Source organism: Batrachochytrium dendrobatidis, assembly GCF_000203795.2.
Source record: "Batrachochytrium dendrobatidis JAM81 unplaced genomic scaffold BATDEscaffold_3, whole genome shotgun sequence".
NCBI lineage: Eukaryota > Fungi > Chytridiomycota > Chytridiomycetes > Rhizophydiales > Batrachochytrium > Batrachochytrium dendrobatidis.
Genome location: NW_006281101.1, coordinates 580,587 through 602,068, shown reverse-complemented (window position 1 = coordinate 602,068; position 21,482 = coordinate 580,587). Strand labels below are relative to the sequence as shown.

At 40.4% G+C, this 21,482-nt stretch overlaps 5 protein-coding genes across 5 annotated transcripts; 1 reads left to right on the top strand and 4 right to left on the bottom strand.

The window, feature by feature from the left end:
- Positions 1 to 1,633: 1,633 nt before the first annotated feature.
- BATDEDRAFT_10013 (uncharacterized protein) lies at positions 1,634 to 8,099 on the bottom strand (the record flags this gene model as incomplete). Its single annotated transcript, XM_006677067.1, has 7 exons — positions 1,634 to 2,021; positions 2,148 to 4,203; positions 4,432 to 5,227; positions 5,383 to 6,600; positions 6,729 to 7,552; positions 7,589 to 7,912; positions 7,994 to 8,099. Coding segments are annotated over 7 exons (5,712 nt in total), but the record flags the coding sequence as incomplete, so codon positions are not given.
- A 1,416-nt stretch (positions 8,100 to 9,515) lies between these two features.
- Positions 9,516 to 10,683, top strand: BATDEDRAFT_86827 (uncharacterized protein; the record flags this gene model as incomplete). The annotated part of the gene is made up of 1 exon (XM_006677570.1): positions 9,516 to 10,683. The coding sequence occupies one exon, from the start codon at positions 9,516 to 9,518 to the stop codon at positions 10,560 to 10,562; it is 1,047 nt and encodes a 348-aa protein (XP_006677633.1). The 3' UTR covers positions 10,563 to 10,683.
- A 225-nt stretch (positions 10,684 to 10,908) lies between these two features.
- On the bottom strand, positions 10,909 to 13,455 carry BATDEDRAFT_86826 (uncharacterized protein; the record flags this gene model as incomplete). Its single annotated transcript, XM_006677461.1, has 8 exons — positions 10,909 to 11,005; positions 11,074 to 11,456; positions 11,547 to 11,694; positions 11,763 to 12,073; positions 12,159 to 12,389; positions 12,468 to 12,544; positions 12,608 to 12,797; positions 12,865 to 13,455. The coding sequence occupies 8 exons, from the start codon at positions 13,453 to 13,455 to the stop codon at positions 10,909 to 10,911; spliced, it is 2,028 nt and encodes a 675-aa protein (XP_006677524.1).
- Positions 13,456 to 14,193: 738 nt separating this feature from the next.
- On the bottom strand, positions 14,194 to 16,437 carry BATDEDRAFT_86825 (uncharacterized protein; the record flags this gene model as incomplete). The annotated part of the gene is made up of 1 exon (XM_006677460.1): positions 14,194 to 16,437. One exon carries the CDS (start codon positions 16,435 to 16,437, stop codon positions 14,194 to 14,196), a length of 2,244 nt encoding a protein of 747 aa, XP_006677523.1.
- Positions 16,438 to 17,561: 1,124 nt separating this feature from the next.
- BATDEDRAFT_7454 (uncharacterized protein) lies at positions 17,562 to 17,735 on the bottom strand (the record flags this gene model as incomplete). The annotated part of the gene is made up of 1 exon (XM_006677046.1): positions 17,562 to 17,735. A coding segment is annotated over one exon (174 nt), but the record flags the coding sequence as incomplete, so codon positions are not given.
- Positions 17,736 to 21,482: the final 3,747 nt, after the last annotated feature.

Here is a 21,482-nt window from a genome sequence, read left to right as displayed (position 1 = left end):
TAATGCATTCATCAAGTTTTTCAGGCACATCCTGCAGCATTTGCAACAACTCAGTGTTGGGGGTATCCTTTTCATTGAGGTAGTGAAGGGTTGCGACACCTTCCATGACTGCCTTTTTGACATCTAATCCAGCAGCTGTGATTGTTTTTCTGGATATCCAATCAAACGGATTTTGAAGTGCAGAGTTCAATCGGGTGTTGACTTTATCAAACTGTGTTGCTATATCGATCAATAACGGAGTATGCAATGTCGTAATACCCCCGAGTTTCCACAACACTCCTAATGCCTTGATCTTTTCAATGCTAAGAGCTTCCCATGCCTTTTCAACAGCATTGGAAATCATGCCCATCTCAATTGTGTTCTCAGGACATAGAGAAACACATACGGGTACCAGCTTTGCAATACGGCGAACACAGAGTACCAACTTTGAAATATCTACCGTGCTTGTTTGGGTTGATTCCCATAGTTCATAGCGACGATCCATCAACTTTACAATAGGTACAAGAGTCTAGATTATAGCATTAAATAGCATCAGATTAGTAAAAATAGATCGAGTTCAAATGGCCATCAAATCATTTCTTACTTTGAAAAAACTCAAAGACTGATTCGAGATTTGAGCTACATTTAGAATAGAAATGCAAATATCTCTGGTAGCATTTAAAAGTGGATAGATTGTTTCTACACATGGATGTGGAAGTTGTGATAAACGTAACACGCCCATCTGCAAAGCATATGAGAGTTGTGCAACACTCATATCTCGAACAAGAGTATCAGCTGATTGCTTATAAATAGAATCTTCAACTAGTTGTTCTCTATATTGGCGTCGAACTAAACGAAATACAGTTCCGTTGAACGCACTTGTCTGAGTCGTAATGCAAGGAATACCAGTTTGCTGTAAATCTATAGGAAAATTGATTGCATCTGCATTGGCTATTCCAAAACAAGCCAGTTGCATATTTGAAAAGGCACTAATTTTTACAACAGCAGCATCCATGGGTTTAGATTCGACAAGTCTAAGTGCCAAATCAAACGCATCTTTAAGCTCACGATCAACTGATAATCCAAGAGCATCCCTCCACATTATTAGCCAAAGTTTTCGTGTAGAAAAATCAGCAAAAGTAGTGTCCTGTAAAAATGAATCGATTGCTGCTGCAACTATATCTGCTCGACTTGGTTTTTCAAACATTACAGGCATTAGTGAAGTAGGTGATACAAATTTTAAATCTCTTCTAGTACAACTTGTATGTGCAATGATCCCTGCTGCAGAAATAGAAAGAGATGCAAGAGTAGAGTGTTGTGAAAGTAGCTTTCCTGATACAAACTGTGGCCAACAGCTAGGATAGTTTTGACCTAGAGCAGACATTGCTTGTAAAGTGATTGCAGCAGTTTCAGGATCCAAAGTAGAATGAACTGCCGATTCTAATGAATCGCCTCGTTGAAGTTGCTCAACAATTAATCTAGCGTTTAGTATTGGACTTCGAGAGTCAGTGCTAGGTTGTTCATACCCACTAGTGTGAGAATCGCGTGCAGATACTTGAACAATGGCAGAGGCCAGTGCATCACCAGAAAATCCAACAGAGGAGGTAAGTTTAGCAACAGAAAAAGTATTTGCACTAATGGATGTTTGAAAATGATCAATATATATCTCAACACTACGATTACGCATTGCTCGAGAAACTTCGCCATACTGTGGATCCATTGCCATAAAAAGACGAAAATTAGGATGTGGTGTGATGACTTTAATTTCACCATGCACCAATCCACGCTCACTGATTGCTATTGCTCCATTGGTTTCAACTAAAGGATTGAGACGATCCAGTACGCTGGTTGAGCACAGGTTGACATTATCAATGAGGAGCCAGTCGCCATGCTCAAGAGCGCGTATAAGAGCACTGTCGACCCATTCAAAGCGGCCACGAACACCAGAGCTCAAAAATTCAGTATAGGTTGTAAGTAAATTCTGAATATCGGCAAAAGCATGCAGCGGGGTATGCAAAGACGCAGCAATTTTTTGAAGCGAACTGGAAAGTTGCTGGAATATAGCCACAGAATCCAAAGTCGAAAGGTTTGCATGCTTCAAACAAAATGCCGACCAGTCTAGCTGAATCTGTGTCAGAGTTTTTAAAGAAACCAAATTGGGTTGCAACAGTCCACTAGTCAGTACGGTATGCAAGACTTTTTCAAAAGTATCGATAATTTCTTGACTAAGACGAACAAGATCTATTTGCTCAAATCCACCAAGAAGCTCAAGAGCGTCAACTCCAGGATTAAGTGTGACTTCGTGTAAATTTTGACCAGAGATAGACGCTAGCAATCGCACAATAGAGCTTTTACCGGTAGCAGTTGGTCCAATAATAAGAGGCAGTGACTTTGTTTCAACACATTGAACAAGAGATTCTAAAAATGGCAGTGCGGATGGGAGGATTTGTAAGTGATCTGTAGGAACGCCATATTTGTGAGTACCACGGAAAGCAGCACGCTTCAAAAAAGAGTTTCCAATCTGCAGCAATGTAGGAGTAATATACAATCGTGGGTGATTTGTGGAATGATCAGGCAGGTATCCAAAAACATCGATAAAGATATCCCGAACGCGTTGTCGGTCTGATGGAGTTCGCATTCTGTGAGTATAAATTATCTCCAAAAAGTATCCAGGATCAATGGCAGAAACCTGTGTACTGTTTTTAAGCTTGAGTACATTAGCCTGCCATAGCTCAATCCAACGCAAAACATCACGGAGATTAAACTCCCATGGAGCACCACGCCATCCAAATGAACACTTGACCATGGTTTCTTCACGAATCCGTTCATTAAACGTGATCATTTTTTCAGATACTGCTGGATCAAGATTGGGGTAAAGAGCCGAGCTAATGAATCGCAAGTCACCCATGTTCAGTGGGGCAACATACACCTGACTAAACCGATTGACAAAAGACTTTGGCAAACCTTTTCGACCACCTCCTTCATGCTGTGGATTCTGCGCTGCAAAAACACGAAAATCAGGATGGCAGGTTACGTTGCGATCCAACTCGGGAATATAAATGATTGCACGATGATCTAAACAAGAGTTTAAACCTTCAAGCACTTGTTGAGACGCCAAATTGAGCTCATCCAACAATACCCATGCGCCATCTTGAACTGCCTTCAAAAAAGGTCCATCTCGCCATGCAAATTCGCCTCCAGAACCTCCCTCCACAGGAAGATCTGATCCAAACAGATCCATTAAATCCGTTTGTTCTGACAAGTTAATACGAACTATATTGTGCTGTGATACTGCTGCCAACGATGCAACAAGAGAAGTTTTGCCTACACCTGGACTACCCTCCAAAAGAATAGGCTTGTTGAGTTGCAAGGCACGAAGCAATTGCATGCAGTTGGACAGAGTTGTAGGAGCCTGCATTGCAAAACTAACATTTTTGGATGGAGCGTTTCCAACCGAAATGTAAAAATCATTTGCACCAAAGTGAGATCCTGCCGTGTTGAGTTTGGGGACTACAATACCAAATTCTGCATCGTCATGAGCCGTAATGCAATCATCAAATACAATCTGATCAATACTTTTACCCTCTGCCAGTCTACGCAAAAAGTATCTGGATGTTTTTGCAAGTGTAACAGTGGATGACCCCATTGTGCCAAAAAGTGGATTGATACTCATTCCATCAATCAGCACCATACATCCACCATGGAAAAAAGCATTTGCAACTTCAAGGTGGGAAGAAGTGGAACACATAAAGCCAACCCAGGCAAGAATATCACGAAGTGAAACAATACTTTCAATAGGCTTATGCAATTGATCTGCCAGCCAATACAGAAAATCTAAAATCCGGTTTCCCCACAGACAACAAACTTCTGTTGGCATATTGAGTGGATGCAATTTTTTTTCCAAGATATGCAATAGATCTACGCGAGAAGATACTGAAGACACCCAAATTTCAGTGAATCGGTTACGCAAAGCAGGGCTAAGCTCTTTTTTCCCGTAATCACCGCCAGGATTCATGGTAGCAAAAATTCTAAATTCCTCGGCAGCAGTAATTTCTTGGATTTCTTTGGTACCATTTTCGGCAAGCACAAGTAAACGTTGAGGTTCCAAAACAGAATTCAGGCGCTCAAGTACCGAATCGTCTGCCAATGAAATTTCATCAAGAAGAAAAAAGTCACCTTGCTTCATTGCCTGCACAAGAGGTCCATCAGCCCAGGCAAACAACGCTCTAGATTTCCGGCCAAGTTTCAAGCACAGCTGTACTTGAGATTGAAGTGCTTTAAGTGTATCTTCATCTAAATCAAGTGTTTCAAATAGTGCAGCAATAGCCTCTGCCTTTTCTATCATTGTTCCAAGCTTTTCATATTTAGTATCAATCACATTATCCTGTAGTAAAGCTGGGTGACTCAGTAGTAGACGCATCTGATCACGAAATTCTGTTTCTGCCTGTTCACGCTCACGTGTAGGACGCTGACTTCCAAGAAAATCTGCTGTTTCTGAATTTTGATGTGCATTAATAATATGCAAGTGACGGTTGGCCAAAGCAGAAAGAATTTGAACCACAGTGGTTTTTCCACAACCCGTTTCGCCTACAAGCAACACAGGTTCGGAATGTTGCATAGCCAAATGCACCAGTACAAATAGTCTTCGCATGGCTTGCGTCCATACAATCTGATCCACCATACGAGAAAAACTTTGATTTGTTGGTATGTATGTCTCTAATGAAGCCCAAATTTGCTTGAACAAACTCTCATACATGGCCTCTTCGTCTATAGTCACTTTAAACTCGATTTCTAAAATTTTCTTGATAGTTGCGCGATCTTCTGGCTTACGAACTCGTTCAGCAAGCTGCATATAACCATCCTCTGCAAGCCTTTGATATCCCACTGCGCCACGTAAAGCCCATCTAAACAAATCACGCAGAGTGATAAACGACTGTCGACCGTCAAAAATACGCGAGGTGTCACGCAGCTTTTGGAGGCTTTTGTATACGGTTACAAGCTTCTTAGCATAGGACGGTGCGATTCGACATCGCTTCTCCAAAATCATTTCAAGATTTCCTTCAGCAATGTCTGAAAAATGAAGCTCCAAAAATCGATTTCTAAAAGCACGAGAAAGTTGCTTACGACCACCGTACTGACCAGCAGGATTCTGTGTTGCAAATAGCATAAAATGAGGATGAGGCTTAATCAATTCTTGTGTCTCGGGAAGAAAAAGCTCGCGATTGTCGTCAAGTAGTCGATTGAGTGCCTCGAGAACATCGCTAGGTGCCAAATTCAACTCATCTAAAACAATCCAATACCCTTTACGAAGAGCTTCAACCAGCACACCCTACACATGTTCAAATTAGAATAATCAACCAATACACAATAAAAATGAACATAAAATAACTAGCCTAAACTCACATCTTGAAATGCCAAAGCACCCTGATCATTGCTGACATAACTGCCTAAATACTCTTGAATATCCGTATGCTCGTGATTATTGATTCGTAAAAATCGGTGTCCTGTACGCTTAGCAAGATACTCTACCATGCTGGTTTTACCAGCTGATGTAGGGCCTTGAATAAGAACTGGATATTTACGAGACAGTACTGCTCGAGATAGATTCACAAGATTGGCTTTTACAGAAGGCGTCAATACAAACAAACTATCCAGATCAGAAGGAATGTCCAATGGACCTTTTTCAATCCAAAAACAATCAATCAGTATATATGGAGAATCGCGAAGAACGTCTTCGTTGAGATCAGCCATGTCATCTTGCTCTCCTGGATGTTTAGGAACCTGCTTAACAAACGCATCAGGATTCCGTATGCCGTTTAAAATTGACTTTCTAAGAAATGTAGATACTTTTTGACGACTCTCGGCTCCGAGACCAGTCATAAAGGTCATATAAGTGGCTTCGTATAATGATCGACGGATACCATACATGGGTGCAATATATATGGCGTATGACAGTGCACGGGTAAGGGTTCGCATACTGATATGTACACGTTGGTCAGCACCATCAAAAAGTATGCCTTGAGCAGCAAGTGATTTTACAGCTGAATAAAACTCGGCAACATCAAGACAAATACGATCCCCAGTTGGGCCGGCAGGAAGATGCGAAAAAATATAACTGCGAATAATAAGGAGCAAGTCAGCTTGAACTGTATCGGGTGACTCGACCCAAAATTCGGTAAATCGACTGCGAAGTCCAGGCGGCAAATCACGTTTTCCAGCATCATTTGCAGGATTCATGCAGGCAAAAAGTCTAAAATTAGGATGTCGGACAATTGGAGTTGTATCTCCGCGCTCCAATAACATAACTGATCCGTCTGAAGATTGTAGCAACCCACTTAGACACTCGAGTGTTTCTGCAGTGGCAAGATTTATCTCGTCTAGCAGAATCCAGTGTCCGTGTCGAAGTGCTTTAACAAGCGTTCCTTCAACAAAAGAGAAAAAAAGATTGTTTTTAATTTGGTCAAGCTGTACAAAAAGTCGCTTTACAGTGTTGGAAAACCTATCCCATTCTTCGCAAAGCACTGGATTCAATTGTTTGGGCTTTTTCTTCTGCACAGATGCATCAGGAACAGCATCGTTATCAATCTTTTGTGAAGCAGAATTGCGTTGTTTATCAAAAACCTGTTTTGCCATTTTAACAGCACTTTCAAACCCAATAATCAATTGGCGCCAATTTCGACGAGCATATGCCTAAAGTTGAGTCAGTTAGCCATATAGTTAAACTTTAAAAAATAAAATTCACATCATACCTTTTGAATTGATGACAAAAAAGATGCATTGTTTTTAACAGAAAAGGTACGACTAAACAAGTCGTCGAATTCCTCGCGAACTGCAACTACCAATAGCAACGCATCCACAGGCTTAAATCCACCCAATAAGTCTGTGCTGTCTGATTGCTGGCTCATATTAATTACAACCAATTTAGATCCAACATGACTAGCAAGATGCTGAACCACGGTCGTTTTGCCTGTTCCTGTCTCGCCAACAAGTAAAACAGGTTCGCACAGCGAAATTGATACGGCAAGTCGCTCAATCAAGCGCAATGAAGGTGAAGTAGGAGCAAATGGGGGACGAGGTGTATTTGCAATTTTGACATTGAAAATAGGGAGAACAACTCGTCCACATACAAGCTTTTTTGATGAAAGATTAGCGTCAATATTTGGAACAAAATTCTCAAGAAAAAACTCTACTCGGTGCTGTGGAATTTGAAGGGTGACGCCAAGGAAGTGTGCAATCTGATTGCGGAAGGAGAGTTTGGGAATCATGGCCATAAAGCAATCAAATGCCTCTCGAAATAAATCTTCGCGTTGGCGTTCTACTGAGCTTGACAGTGTTTGGCAAGATGCCGATTGAATCTGATGGTGGTTACTTACACGATGACACCATTTGATGAGATCGCGGGTTGACAACTGTCGTCCAACAGAATGCATTTCTTGAAACTGCTCACGAAGCGTGGTATATGAGTTCATAATTTCATCAATACAACCTTGGAGAATAGGAAACCGGGAATGGACAACGCGTTTAACCTCGGCATCGTTCATTTCATCAACAAAAATCGCAGTCCAAAGAGACTCTCCCAGATGTTTTTGATTTGCAGAATTTTGACGACTTTTTGTAGCAAATGAGCTGCCGTTTTTTGCAGTGGACGAAGCTGCACGACGGGTCGCAAAAATACGGAAACTATCTTTAGCCTGGATACGCTCGCCACGACTAGGAATATGCAGCCATCTAGTCTCAAGAAGAGGCACCAGCACAGCAACAACATCAACGGGTGCCAAATCAATGTCTTCAATTAAAATCCATCTTCCTTCAGAAACAGCTGTTGTCAAAACGCCTGGCTGCCATTTAAATGACCCAGGAGTGGATGTAGTCATGTATGTGCCAAGAAGAAGCTTACTATCCGTCTGATCTCCTAGATGTATTTTGAGAAGATCTACAGAATTGATAAATAAAATTGTAAGTACAAAAAACGTGAAATTGAAAAGTCTAAACCAATCAAATCATTTAGATTTACCAGAAGAACCAACAAGTCTTGAAGCCTCCTCAACCAAAGTGGTTTTACCCGCACCAGGTGGTCCTTCAAGAAGAATGGGAAGGTTTAAAGAAATTGCAATGCCCATACGATGTAGACACGAAACGGTCGAGTTTGTATGAACCAGATTAGAAGTTCCAGAAATAGAAGATTGCAATGAAATAAGCGCAGATATATCCAAAGGAAGGTGGCCATTTGAGGATAGTCCAGCAGTTATGAGTTGACTATGTGGAAGTAATATACCACACATATCCACAGTTAAGCATGAAAGAGAATCGGTGCGTATCCAGACCTGAACTCCAGAATGATATGGGGAACTCAAGGGCAGCGATGTGAAACTATTTTCAAACAATTTTTCATGCATTGATTCTATCTGGAGCTGCTCGGAAAGTGGAATGAGAGGCAAAAGTGAATTAGGGTTTACCTTGTCCAGATGCTGTTTTAAAAAAACACTACGTTGCGCATCTGACATACCAACTAAAACAGCAAGAGAATGGGCAGTATAAATTCTAACAGTGTCATCTGGATAGTCGAGCAGAGTATAGAGAGCCGCATGATCCCAGATACCAGAAAACACGTTTCTAGAAAAGTCCAAAAGTCGATACATGCTTTTAACGATTGCAGTAAGACGAGAAGTAGATTCGACGGATGGATTTTTAGATAGATATTCTACAGCTGAAAACAACGAAGGTGAATTTTTGAATGCGGTAATTGCATGTGCCTTGACCTGAGGTACAATCGGAAGTAGACAGGAAAATGCAGCTGCCAGATATTCGACAAATACAACAGAAGGATCAAATGCTTTGGATGTTGAAGAAATGGATTTAATTTCAACTCCGTCTCGAGTATGTTTAAGCGATGATGTTTCTACCAAGGTCGCAGGAGAAATGGATACCGATGCCATCATTGCAGTCGTGGTATTTGCAGAAGAAACGATCGAAAAATCTATATTTTTTCCAAGAGCAGACTCGTATTCTGTGGCAGGAAAAAGTAGCCAGCGAGCAACTAGGTCAATGACAATAGGACGAAATAAATGGCATATATCTGGTGTCATTGAAGGACGCAAAAGCAAATAAGATAAAATTTGTAAAAGCAAGTTCAATTGTTCATGTGAAATGCGATTGTGCAATGGGTCTTGACCAGATATATTTGAGCAAAGTGGATCCATGACAGAAGAAAGTAAAGCAAATTCATGTTTCTGTAGAGATGCAATCAAGGTTGGATGTGAAAGCAACATAGCAATTCGAGGAGCAAGGTCCAGCAAAAACCCATGCTGCTCGGATTTATCACAGACGGATTGCATTTCAAAGCAGACTATTGATTGCAAGCGTGTAATAGTAGATTCTAAGGATGACTACCAAGTGCGACAAACTACACGCCGAGTCAATATTTTTAAGCCAAAAAGAAAAAAATAGCAAGAATTCAAACAGTTCACATACGTCACGTGGGACCAGCTGATAGTTTATACGACAAATTAATCGCGTCGACAGTTTACCAAACCATCATGAATCAAGACACTGCTGTTCTTGTTGTGGTGTGGACTCTTCGTCTATTGTTCTTGCTTCCCACTGCATTTATATTTTTTATTTCTCTACTGAAAAACCCTCTTTGTCTATCTCTCCTGCAGTATGGCAAGACCTTTGGAAACTCGATCTTTTCTGTTCCCAAATCTTGGTTTACCCACTTTTATTTCTTTGGTTTATTCTGGAACACTCTTATCGGTTGTGGCTTACTGTCCTTGAATCACTCTTTTTCCCAGTATGCGTTGAAAACCAATACGACTATTCGAGTGGATTATATGATTTCTGGCCAGAGTTGGATCGGCTGCAGCATGAGTGGTCGAGTCTGGTTAATATGGATCCTCATTGAATGCCAAACCCTTCGACGCATGATCGAATGCCTTTTATGGCAGTCTTCCAAGCGTACTTCAAGAATGCATATTCTACATTATGCTGCAGGATATTTCTTTTACATGTTTATGCCGCTGGCTTTATTGGTTGAAACCACCATCAGGCCAATTCTATTCACTATATTTGAACTCGAGTCTTCATTGATTTCTCCTTGCAGCCAGCCAATCACTTTTAAAAGCGGTATATTCTGCATCGTTGGACTGTACATCTTTTTCTGGGCTGGGTGTGAACAAAACTATATTCACATGTACTTGTCAAAACTAAGGCAAAGGATGGACTCTCGAAACCTATCAAAATCTAGAGAATCTAATACAGTTGGCCTGAAAAATACCACTGACAAATCATTGCTCACTATGGCTACCACAACTAATACCTCTACATCTCTATCCACTTCAAACTACATTCTACCACAGGGCAGATGGTTTAATTATGTTGCATGTCCACATTACTTTTTTGAAATCATGATTTATGTTGGATTTGTTGTGATTGCTGGGTTTGCAGATCTGACTACTTGGTGTGTAGTTTTGTTTGTTTGCGTAGATTTGAGCGTGAGCTCAAACATGCAATGGAAATGGTACAAGAAAACATATCCAAATCAGATCAAGTCTTTCTGGAAACGTATCATTCCTTTAATCTTTTGAAAAGATACTTTCATGATTAATTCCCTGCATCTGTCCCAAACCATTTTATAATCTTTCTAGAAACAGTTTGAAAAAAGTATCCCTGTACTGAAATAAACCCCAAACCATGTAATTAAAAGTCGAGACAAAAAAGTTTGAAAGAAAAATATTGGCGCTTTTCAACTACTATATACAGGGATTACGGGAAATATCAAATACACTGGCTTTGGTTCGAATGATCAAAAACCTGATAGAATGTCAGCGTTAAATCATCGTCGTCGTGTCTTATCAAGCAATGTAGTCATCAGAAGATAAGATCCGCTTCTAGAATGTCTTTACATGAACGGGTAACACTTAAAATAAGCATTCAGCTTAGTGACTCCGAGAAGATGCGATGTGCGCCTTCGCAATGGCACGAATTAGTATCCAAATCAATCAGATAGCAAATAAACGTGGCATCAATCCTACACCAGCCACATTGCGTTAGTATTGATATTAAACTCATTTTTCAAATATCAAACAATATACATACGTGTTTTCCACTACTTTGGTCAAGACACCCATGACATAGTAGGGCACAATGGTTGATACAATTGCCACAACCCATTCGTTTCCATCTGTGCCCACACCATTTGAAGTGCGATTCACGGCTCCCCAAAACACGGCTAAACCAACAGTTGATGCAACCAAAACTCGGCCAAGTACGCCAATGATTTTTGCTACGCTTTGGGTGATTAATCCTAAAATGAGATTACGTCGAAAAAGCCTCGTGCAAGCATATGCCGAATCCAAGAATGGATCTCCCGTAAGACCTGTGTTCACCAATGCATAACCAGATATATCATCAATCACTTGAGATACAACGGTCAATGTGGACAATAAGAATCTCATGAACGTGGAGCCTTGAGATGCTCTCTATTGAATTTAGTATTGATATTAAAAAGTTTAAATAAGCTATACTGTCTGATTAGCATATATGCTTGAATCAATGCCAATAAAACCTACACTGCGAATCTTGGAGATTATATACTTGATGGTCTGTACTGCACCAAGAATAAGCGATGCAAGCGCAACTGAGCCAAAGGATTTTGTAGAGACATGTTGAAAATTTCTCCATGTTTGATCACTGCTATGTGTGGGTGATTTAGGTAAACTTCAATCCATAAAGTCAGCTACAGAGCAAAACCTATAAAAATCAACAAGTGTCTAGTCAAGCATTACAAAATACTCAACTCTTCAAAATACCATCCACCAACAACAGATGCGACAGTTGTTTTTTCCAAATTTTGAAAAATAGACGATGTCCAAAAGTAGACAAAGACGAAAAATACGGCGATAAGAGGAGTGGTTTTCGAAGAAACAAAAACTGGGTCGGCGCCATTGCCCACAGGAATGTCAATCTTTACACTTCCAACTAAAAACAGCCGAGAAAAGAGCACAAGCCAGATAACACTGAAGATGAAGTGAGCAATCATAAGAGCTACGGAAAGTCCAAACAATGATGGATTGAGATGCAAAATATCGCACGAAAGCTATATATACAGAGTTTAAAAATGAGTCTACTATATCCACATCAACTAAATCAAAGCTAAAAGATCAATGGAACAAGTCACATACCTCAATAACATGAGTCATGGTATCCACCATATTCCGCCTGCGCCAAATATACGTTCCTAGCCAAATCGAGATAATGATGCCAGAGAATGCCACAGCCATCATGACTTGAATTTCAGATCGTACATCAGGTGTCTTTGGAGCGTATGAAGTGGAGAGCGAGACAAAAAATGTGATTATCGAGACTAGAAAAATCGAAGCGGGTATAGCGATTGCAGTAAAAAAGATGATGGGCTAATAACACCATTGCAGAAAAGTAGAGTTAAAGGCTGGTCAGATAGACTAAATCATGACGATATAGTGGAGACTTACTCTTGCAAAATATGATAGCATAACTAGCCATGCGGCTCCCACCAAGACAGATATAATAGTGAGCACCAATACCGTGACTACAAAAGCAACTGAATGTTAGCATGCACGCAGGGTTGTTGTAGTGGAATCTGCATACATACCAGCAGACTCGGAGAAAGTAAAATAAAGAGTTTTTGAGATGATAGATGAAGAAGGAAGCGATCCTGACGAGGTTGCCGATACGATACCCCAAACAAACATAAACAGCAAAGCAGTCAAGTAAATGAAGGTAACAGAAATGTCACTATAAGGTCGTCGTTCAGGCTCAACATAAATAGACTCGTCCTGATCCTACAAGAAAAGCAATAAGCATGTCTGATACCAAACAGATGAATAACAGTTAAATTCAAGGCAATACCTCGATGGTGGATTCAATCAATGGTTGAAATAATGGATCGACTTGAGCAAATGGTTTAGACTTTAAAAACTGGCCAAATGGATTGCGTATACCCAGTAATGGATTGCTTGACTCTTTCTCAGATGCTTGACTGTCACTCTCATTGTCATCATCGTGGTGACCATATCCAATATCATAAGTAGGATGAAGACTAGGAGGCTGGGCTGTGGCTGGGTAAGCAGAGTTGCCAAACCCAAAGAAACCACCACTGCGAGGATGCTGACCCTCGACACTGTCTTGGTCAGCATAGTCCTCGTAGGAATCCTCAATCCTTAATGCAGGTTCGGTGTAATCAGAGTGTGAGGGATAAGCAGCAGTTGGAGAACGCAGTTGACTGGAATAGTCTCCACCACCTGGTAATGTTGAAGAAACGTTGGGAGAAGCGGAGGTGGCAGGACCAGCGAGCGTAACAGAAAAGAAAGGCGCAGTGCTAATAGAAGAAGACATGGTAGCTGATGGAATTCCAGGACTGTTGTAGGCGGTATGATAAGAAGGCGAGTGTTGTGGAGTAATTGCTGTCTGTCCGCTGTTTTTGGAACTTGACTTGGACATGCTGATTGAATGTTCGCCAACTCGTCATTCACAAATATGCTCGTCAATAATTACACTTTAAACACGTGTTGAGCTGGACCCAATTTTACTCAAATTCACGTAAAGTTTATATTTTATTTTCGAGTAAAATATTGGCCAACTTGTTCAGTTTTTTACTACAAATTGACTTTCAACACACCGATCATCATATAATACAAACTATAAGTTTAAACTGATGCTTTACAACTTGAATTCTGAATTTGTTTGAATAGCCATACATTGTACGATTGTCAAGTTTGGTACCAGATTCATCCATTGCAATCTAGACATTGAATTTGTTTAGATATTGTCAATAAAAGCTTGTACACATTTCTTGTCAATCTGTCTGCCACTCACAAGTGTTGGTGTTTGTATTTAATATTGTTATCAAGATCATTGACATTGCTGGTCGAGATATTTGCACTTGGTAAAAGTCCACAGGTGCGTTCACAACGTCTTGTTGTCCAGGTATTGATGACTACAGAGTTGTCAAGCCATCCATAAATGATTTGACGACAATGTATTATAGAAAGTAGAGATTCATACGTAAAAGGACATGTTTAAATGCTAAACACCACTCAAACTGTTTCTACACGACGATTCGAAAAAACACAATGTTGTCCAGTACATTGACTCGATCAAATATGACTGAATGTTCATTACAAAAACTTTTATTTAGTGTTCCATTTTATGCAAATATGGCTGGTGATAAATTATGCTTTAATATATTCCTTCAATTTGTTTAAGCGATCGTGGAATTTCCACATAAACTTGCGCTGCCACTTGTGGATACTCTCTCACCATCATCTTCCATACTTTTTCCATCGCTTGACCTTGATTTCCTATTGATAGTAGTCTCAGTATCTGCTTTGCTTGCCTCACGGTCAGTGTTCCTCTATCCAGTACCATATCCTCAACAATCACTTGTACTGCATCCTGTATTCTATCGTTTTTTAGCAACTCATCAAAAAGTTGAACATAGAGCTGCCCTGGAACAGGTGAATGATTCGCTGTTACAGTAGACTTGTACGTGTTTGAATCTGTAGACGACTTGGGCTCATACGATCGTAAAAGTCTCCATTCAGAAAACAACAATGTATAGTCCTTGCAGCTACAGCACCATACAAAAAATGCTCGACAAAGACTAGTCGAGTCAAGTCGCTCGCTAATTGAATATGAATTCCATATTTTCAATACAAAATCATATATCTCATCTAGTGTCCATTCATCTCTAGATTGCTGATCCTTGCTCTCCGTTGTCGCAAATCTTGCTTTATATTGAATGTCTGCCATCATCTGCGTTAGTCCATGAATCATTTCTGCATCGTGCTCAATGGTCGGCCCACAGGATCGTAGCCAGCATAATTCATAGTAAACATCCCGCATCCGCCGATAATCAGACTTGGTTTGCCCATAGTATTTTATTAGCTTTAGCGACATTAATCCTACTGGAATATTCACTTGCTTGGCTCGTTCAATCCATTTCTCAACGCAGGATTCATTTACAGGAGTACAAAACGTATCTATTGCTGTAGAAAAAAAAGCGTCCGTTGGCACAACCCCTGCTGTCTGCATCTGCATATACAATCCATTGATCGCATTTTCTGCTTCTTGTAAAGTAGCTTCAAATTTTAAACATGCAACAGCCATCACTTCAAATGTCTCGATACTTGGTAAAGCAATTCGCTTAAATTCTCGTCGCGCGCTCATCAGATTACCTTGAGTGGATGCATACAATACCTTTGTGGCTAAAAACTCGGCTGTTTGATCGTCATTTGCTGCGTGTAGGCGCTCTTCGATCTTGTCAACTAGGTAATGGCGAGTCTTTTCAGAAGACTTGTTTATGATGGGGATGATAATGTTCAAGGTGGCTGTATCAGGAATAACACCGTCTTTCTGCATGCAATCAAAATACTTGATGGCATGTTTAAAACGTTCAAGTTTTAGGCAAGCCTTGAGCACAATATTATACATTAGCGACTTTGAACCAAGCGATTCATGCCATACAATATCCAGACGAGAGAAAGCTTTCTGGACAAAATAAAACAGTCTATTCTTGTTGATACCTTGAATAATCTCTATATACACCTGTGCATTGACGCTGGACTCGCTATAGTTAAAAATGCGCCAAAGAGCAGGTATATCGCCTGTCAGGGCACATAATTTGGCCAACACGTTCAATCCCTTTGGCGATAATAGACGAATATGTCGAGTCAAATGCTCAATCAACACTCCACATTCGTTGAATTTTTGCTGTACAGTAGCAGCTTCGATCTGCAAAACATTCAACTCGAGAGAAAAGATATCCACTTGATCTTGATCCAAATTCCAAGCCGTGGCTCCCATTTGCTGGTATTCCATCTGATATTCTTTTACCAATGCATCAAAATAATCAAAATCCTTCCATTTGAGCAATTGAGATAGTATGGAAACATAAGTCCAGCTCATCCAGGAGCTTGAAATTGTTTCGATAAACATGATTATATCCGATTTGGTCTCAACAGAATGATCACACAAGCAAATAAATAAATAGGTATATACGGCAGCATCAGGCAGCAATCCTTTCTGTTTTATAAATTCAATAGCCTGATTCGCTTTGGCTATGGAAGTGACTGATGATGGTGATGGAAGATGATATGCCTCCTGCACCACTGCTGATAGTGAGATGTTGTTTGTAACCAACGAGGATAAAACATATTCAAGAAGATGTTGTCGATCAAATACCAATAGATCAGACTGATTGATGGATCGAATGAGTGACAGGATTTGCTGAAGCTGGATGGTATTGGGCCGAGATTGAATATTTGTTGGAAGTTGGTACAAGGTGTGAACATGATAATCTTTTTTAGATTCAGTATCAGGTATGGTAATCTTTGAATTCAGCAGTGCGGCAGCCTGCAACCGTAATGATTCAATCGGGCTCGTTGCTGTATTGATGCTGACATAGTTGCAGTATCTGATCATATTCCAATAGACTGGTGATGCTGAATGCTGCTGGTTGATGAAACCAATCTGACTACAATGTCTATGTCGAGTGATTGAATGAAGTTTATTGGAAGACAAAAGAAAAACTCTAAACCTATGCCATATCATCATCTAATCCGGTGCAGATCGATCTAATGGTAAAGGTTTGCTGTTTCGACAACAATTGCAGTCGTATTCACGTAAAATGAAGCACCAATAAGGGTGTCAGTGTATAATAAACACCCAATTTCATGAAATGATTATTCTCACCAAATTTACTGAGCATTGTTTTTAAACTACAACTCACTGGCTTCTGTAGAAACAACTGAACACATGTTCAAAGCAGTATTCACGCTTGTTTAATCTCCAACTTTATTTTCAAACATTGGATAATTGTCATGGAAACCATGGTTGCATTCTTGAAATGTGCAATCTTTGTTTTCTCGAGCTAGAGTACAACATAGTGTGAGATTAAGATACAAAACGAGTTTGTAGAGATGACAGATGGACGCTGTGTTCATTGAAAAACTGAACACTTTTATCAAAGCAGTCGATTTATGGTAGAAACCTATTTAACCATTTTATATTTCAAAGCAAAGAAGCTGAATGCAAGATAAATACAAAAGTGTTTCATTTTACGTGAATATGGCTGTAAATACTACAGTCAGACAAAATGGCGAGATAATAATAAACACCTCAATTTTCCAATAAAATGTGGGAATAACAATGTATAGGCGTATAACCAGAGATTGAGGATGAGAATAGTATAGCATATAGCGAAAAATGCTATAATATAAAGACTAGAACAGATCCAAGGCAGTCCGTCCATAAAAATAGCCATGGTACAAAAGGTGCAAGAGTCCAAAAAGCGCAGTATCAATTATAAAGGTTCATTTATAATCTGCCAATCATAATGATACATTTCTAGAGCTTTACCAAAATGATGAGTTTGCGTTATAACTGTGGAGTGGTTTCTCGCAAAGCACAACGGAATCGTTGTACAAGTGGGTCCATGTTAAGATGACGACGAAGAGCATCCTTGCGAACAAAACCTAGTCATAAAAGTTGAATGAGTGATTTTGTTGAAAATAAATCAGCTCGATGCAACAAAAAACACAATACACACCTTTACCACAGCGAGAACACTTGAATGGCTTTAAGCCAAGATGAATACGAGCATGTCGGTTAAGATCATGACGACGCAGGAACGATTGGGTACAAATACTACATTCAAATGGTCTAGTAGACTGGTGGACACGGTAATGGGATCTATAGTCGCATTGTCGGTGATACGATTTGTCTAAACACACCAAATGAAATTAGATTTACTATTCAAATCAAAACAGATTAAATCTAGCACTAAATAAAACTTACCACACTTTGGACATCCAAACTTGCCATTACTCAATAGAACGGGAGCGACAGCGGCACTCACATCATCATCACTCTTTATAGCAGTGTCTGCATCAGGGCACGCATCGAGTTTGGACTCTGCCTCAACAGTAGGAACAACATCATCAAAGCTGTGATCTGTAGAGGATGAAAGAGTGCTTGAATAGGCAGAAAGAACAACGGATGGCAAGTATGTGCTTTCCTCTCGTTGTGACGCGCTAGAAGAATGCGAATATGGAGATGCAGGCTCAGAGTTTTGACGATCAAAACTTTTATAGTGATCAGGATTAGAAGTATGCTCCCATCCACACTTGGAAGGTGGGAATGTGGCGGATGCAGGAGGAGTATTGCTTTGGATGGCAGAATAGGATTCATCGGTAGGTGTTTTGCATGAAATATGCTCTTTGTCAGTAGAAAAGTATTGATAATAGTGGTTGCTGTACTTGTTCCTATAATTATCATCACGAGTAGTCGAATGAGTCTCTTCATCCATTGCGGCCGACTCTTGTTCATGATATGCATATGCATGGCAAAGATCATGCAGCGTGGAAATTGAAGATGGCAGACAAGCGGAAGCAGGCGTGAGCGAAGGAGTAGGAAGAGTGGAGACTAAAAACAAATGCACAAGAGTATTAGTCAAGAGTAAAAAGCATAATTGATAAGAATAAGGTATTGTTCAATAGTAGAGCAGCGTGGTAGATGGGGAGAATGGTCATGCACAGCAAAATTAAAGTTGGTGATATAAATCTATATCGAATGTGTGCAGTGAAAAGATGGATTGGCCGAGTCTAATTTTACAGGCTTGCCATCAAGCTTGGCTACTGAATGTTCAACTAAAAGCCTCGAATTAAACAAAAACGCTGTGTTGAACCGATTCAAAGCCTGTGTGATGATTCAGTATAATCTAAACCAACAGGGGTCAAGTATGGCAATACTAAACCACATCGCCATAAAGAAATCTCCACAAGAGATTGCCTGCTTCAGGCAAATCCTACTCTTGAAAGCAGGACACTGCGTACCATCAAAACAAAGTGCACATCATTAAACCATACCTTGCGGCGTATGCTCAGAACTATAAAAACCAGAGTTGGGCGAAGGATAATTGCTCAGTGTATTGACTGCACAAGACAGTCGTCTATCGGGAATGAACCGAGTGGAAACTGTCAATTCAGCAGGTTTAGATCGTGGAGAGTAAGCCATGGGCAAGTTGTGGCCGTCATTTGAGGTCGATTTGGGCGTAGCTAGAGCAGAACTGGGAGTTGAAGACAGTAAAGAGGGGGTCATTGAACGCAAATCACCCAGCGCAGCCAGCGACAATAACGATAACGAAGTCATTTGTGGTTGATTATGGGTGTTATAGTTAGGTTCGTAAAAAGAGCAATCGAGGGGCCGTAAATGAGGCAACTTTTGCCTTTGTGGTTGGGGCTGCCGACACTTTACCAGAGTGTGGCTGTCGGTTGACAAAGACTTGTGTGCACAATCGAGATCGGATTGACTGCAACTGAAAGCGGTGCTGCAAGAATTTTCCATGGATTGAGCAGTAGGATGGGATGGGTCGTATATAAAAGTCATTTGGGAATCAGTCGATGATGAATGGGTTATGGATGGGCACGAAAGAGTAGAGTTTGATACGGTGGTAGTAATAGTAGATTCAGTAATTTTGGGTGAACAAATAAATGGTCGAGGTGAAGTGGACAAACACGAATCAAGCAAACTCGATGGGCGGTGAATACTATCTTGCGAAATGAAATGTGGCATGTGGCTAACCCTACTATGAGCCTGTTGTAGTGACTGTGTGAGTGCAGATGTGCATGATGAAAAAGGCATATTGTCTCTAGGTGGAGTTATATTAGCAGCCAATGGTACTATGGACAGGGCAAATACGGGGCTACTATCGGTACTTTTTTCAACTCTCATCACGTCCATTCCTTGCTCGAGTTCTGTTTTGTGTTTCCCTCCTTCATTGCCTGTACACGTCGCGTTGCTTGGTTTCGAGGCGGGGATTCTAATGTGGCTAACCCTCTTGTCCAATGCTCTTGTCTGTTCACAAAAACATGTCGACTCTACTGAGGCTAGTATGGAAAGCTCATGTGATGCTTTGGCGTGGGCGGAGGTTGAATGCGTCGGAGTAAACTGAGGGTTGGATCCTGTTTCTGCAGCACACAGTGCACTTGCACTCGCCAAGGTAGAACAGTGTAGATCTAAATCTATATCATCATACACCCATGACAACGAATTTGTGCGCGTAAGTCGAGGCTGAGTGCTACTGGAAGACTTGTGGCAATGAAACTGCTGCATCTATTGTTAACAGTATTCAAGCAGCATATGGTGTAACAATAGTGTCAGTCAAATTAAATCAACCCACAGTAGGCTTGTGTGCGTATGTAGGATGGTAATGATGTCGCTACTCAACACAGCAATCAATCAAACTAGTTGGCATGAAAAATAGCTTTGACGAGTGCTAGAAACCATGCATTTGTTTAAAATAAGATTTAAAGACTGGATGTTTACCTGAAGGGTATTTAAGGCATGATGAGAAGTAGACAGATTGTCATCCATGTTTGAATCGTCACTTTGATTATTGGTGTCAGTAGGAGAATGCTGACTGGCCTTGTCGAGAATATTCATATTACAAAAAAACGAATCGGAGCGTTTCGTGTCGATTGCTGGATTGTCATGTATCCACTTGAAGGCGGAAGTTGGAGTCGAGTGCACAGCTGGCAATGCATCAAATGTGTTGCCGTGATCGTCATAAACTGGTGCAGAATCAGAAATATCGTCACAGAGCATCGACATAACAGTAGCCATTTTGAATGATTTTGAAATGAAATAATTAATTAAAGGTATTGCTCGTTGAAAAGACTAGACTGTATATACGCTGGTAAATAGTATAATAGGCGTTTATGACTGTGTGCACCACAAAGATGAAGGTTGGAATTAAAAAAAACAAGGATGGCGGAGTGAAAAGCCTTTTTATTAAAATGACTGATAATGCTGGGCAAATACTGAAAGACTGGATTAGCCTCAAAAAGAATAGGCACTGCCACGAAAACAACAGTTTATTGGAACAAGGGTTGATTTGAACATGGCCATATAATGGCTGTGAAATTGAATCATGCAACACCAAATCTGACACGATCCCATACATATTTCCAGTTGCTAGACTATCTATTTAATCCGACAATATCCAGCTCATGACAATACATCTCCAAAAATAGCAAAATAGATTAAGCGTAAAATTTGGTTGGGCGTGAGTTGACCAATATGCAAACAAAAGCACATAATTTTATTCACCAGGGAATGAAGACTAGATCAGGCTGAATCCATCAAAAACCGGGTATGCGTGACACAAGAATTGAGGCAACAGGTTGTAGAAACTCGATAGTGGCAACACCGCTTGTAGTATGAATACAAGCACACAAAGCAAGTTTAACCGACGGAAGATACAACTCGAAGCAAATATTTGCCAAGCCAATTAATGGTCAAGATTCGGCTTACAGTATCATTTTTGTTGCCACAAACGCATCCTTGAGTTCAGTAGTAAGAACATCAAAACCAAGTCTACCCTACAATTTTTTATTAATAGTAGCAACTACACTAGAAAGAATGATCAAAACCCTTTGATGGTCTTTAGCCATGTTTATTACCCAACA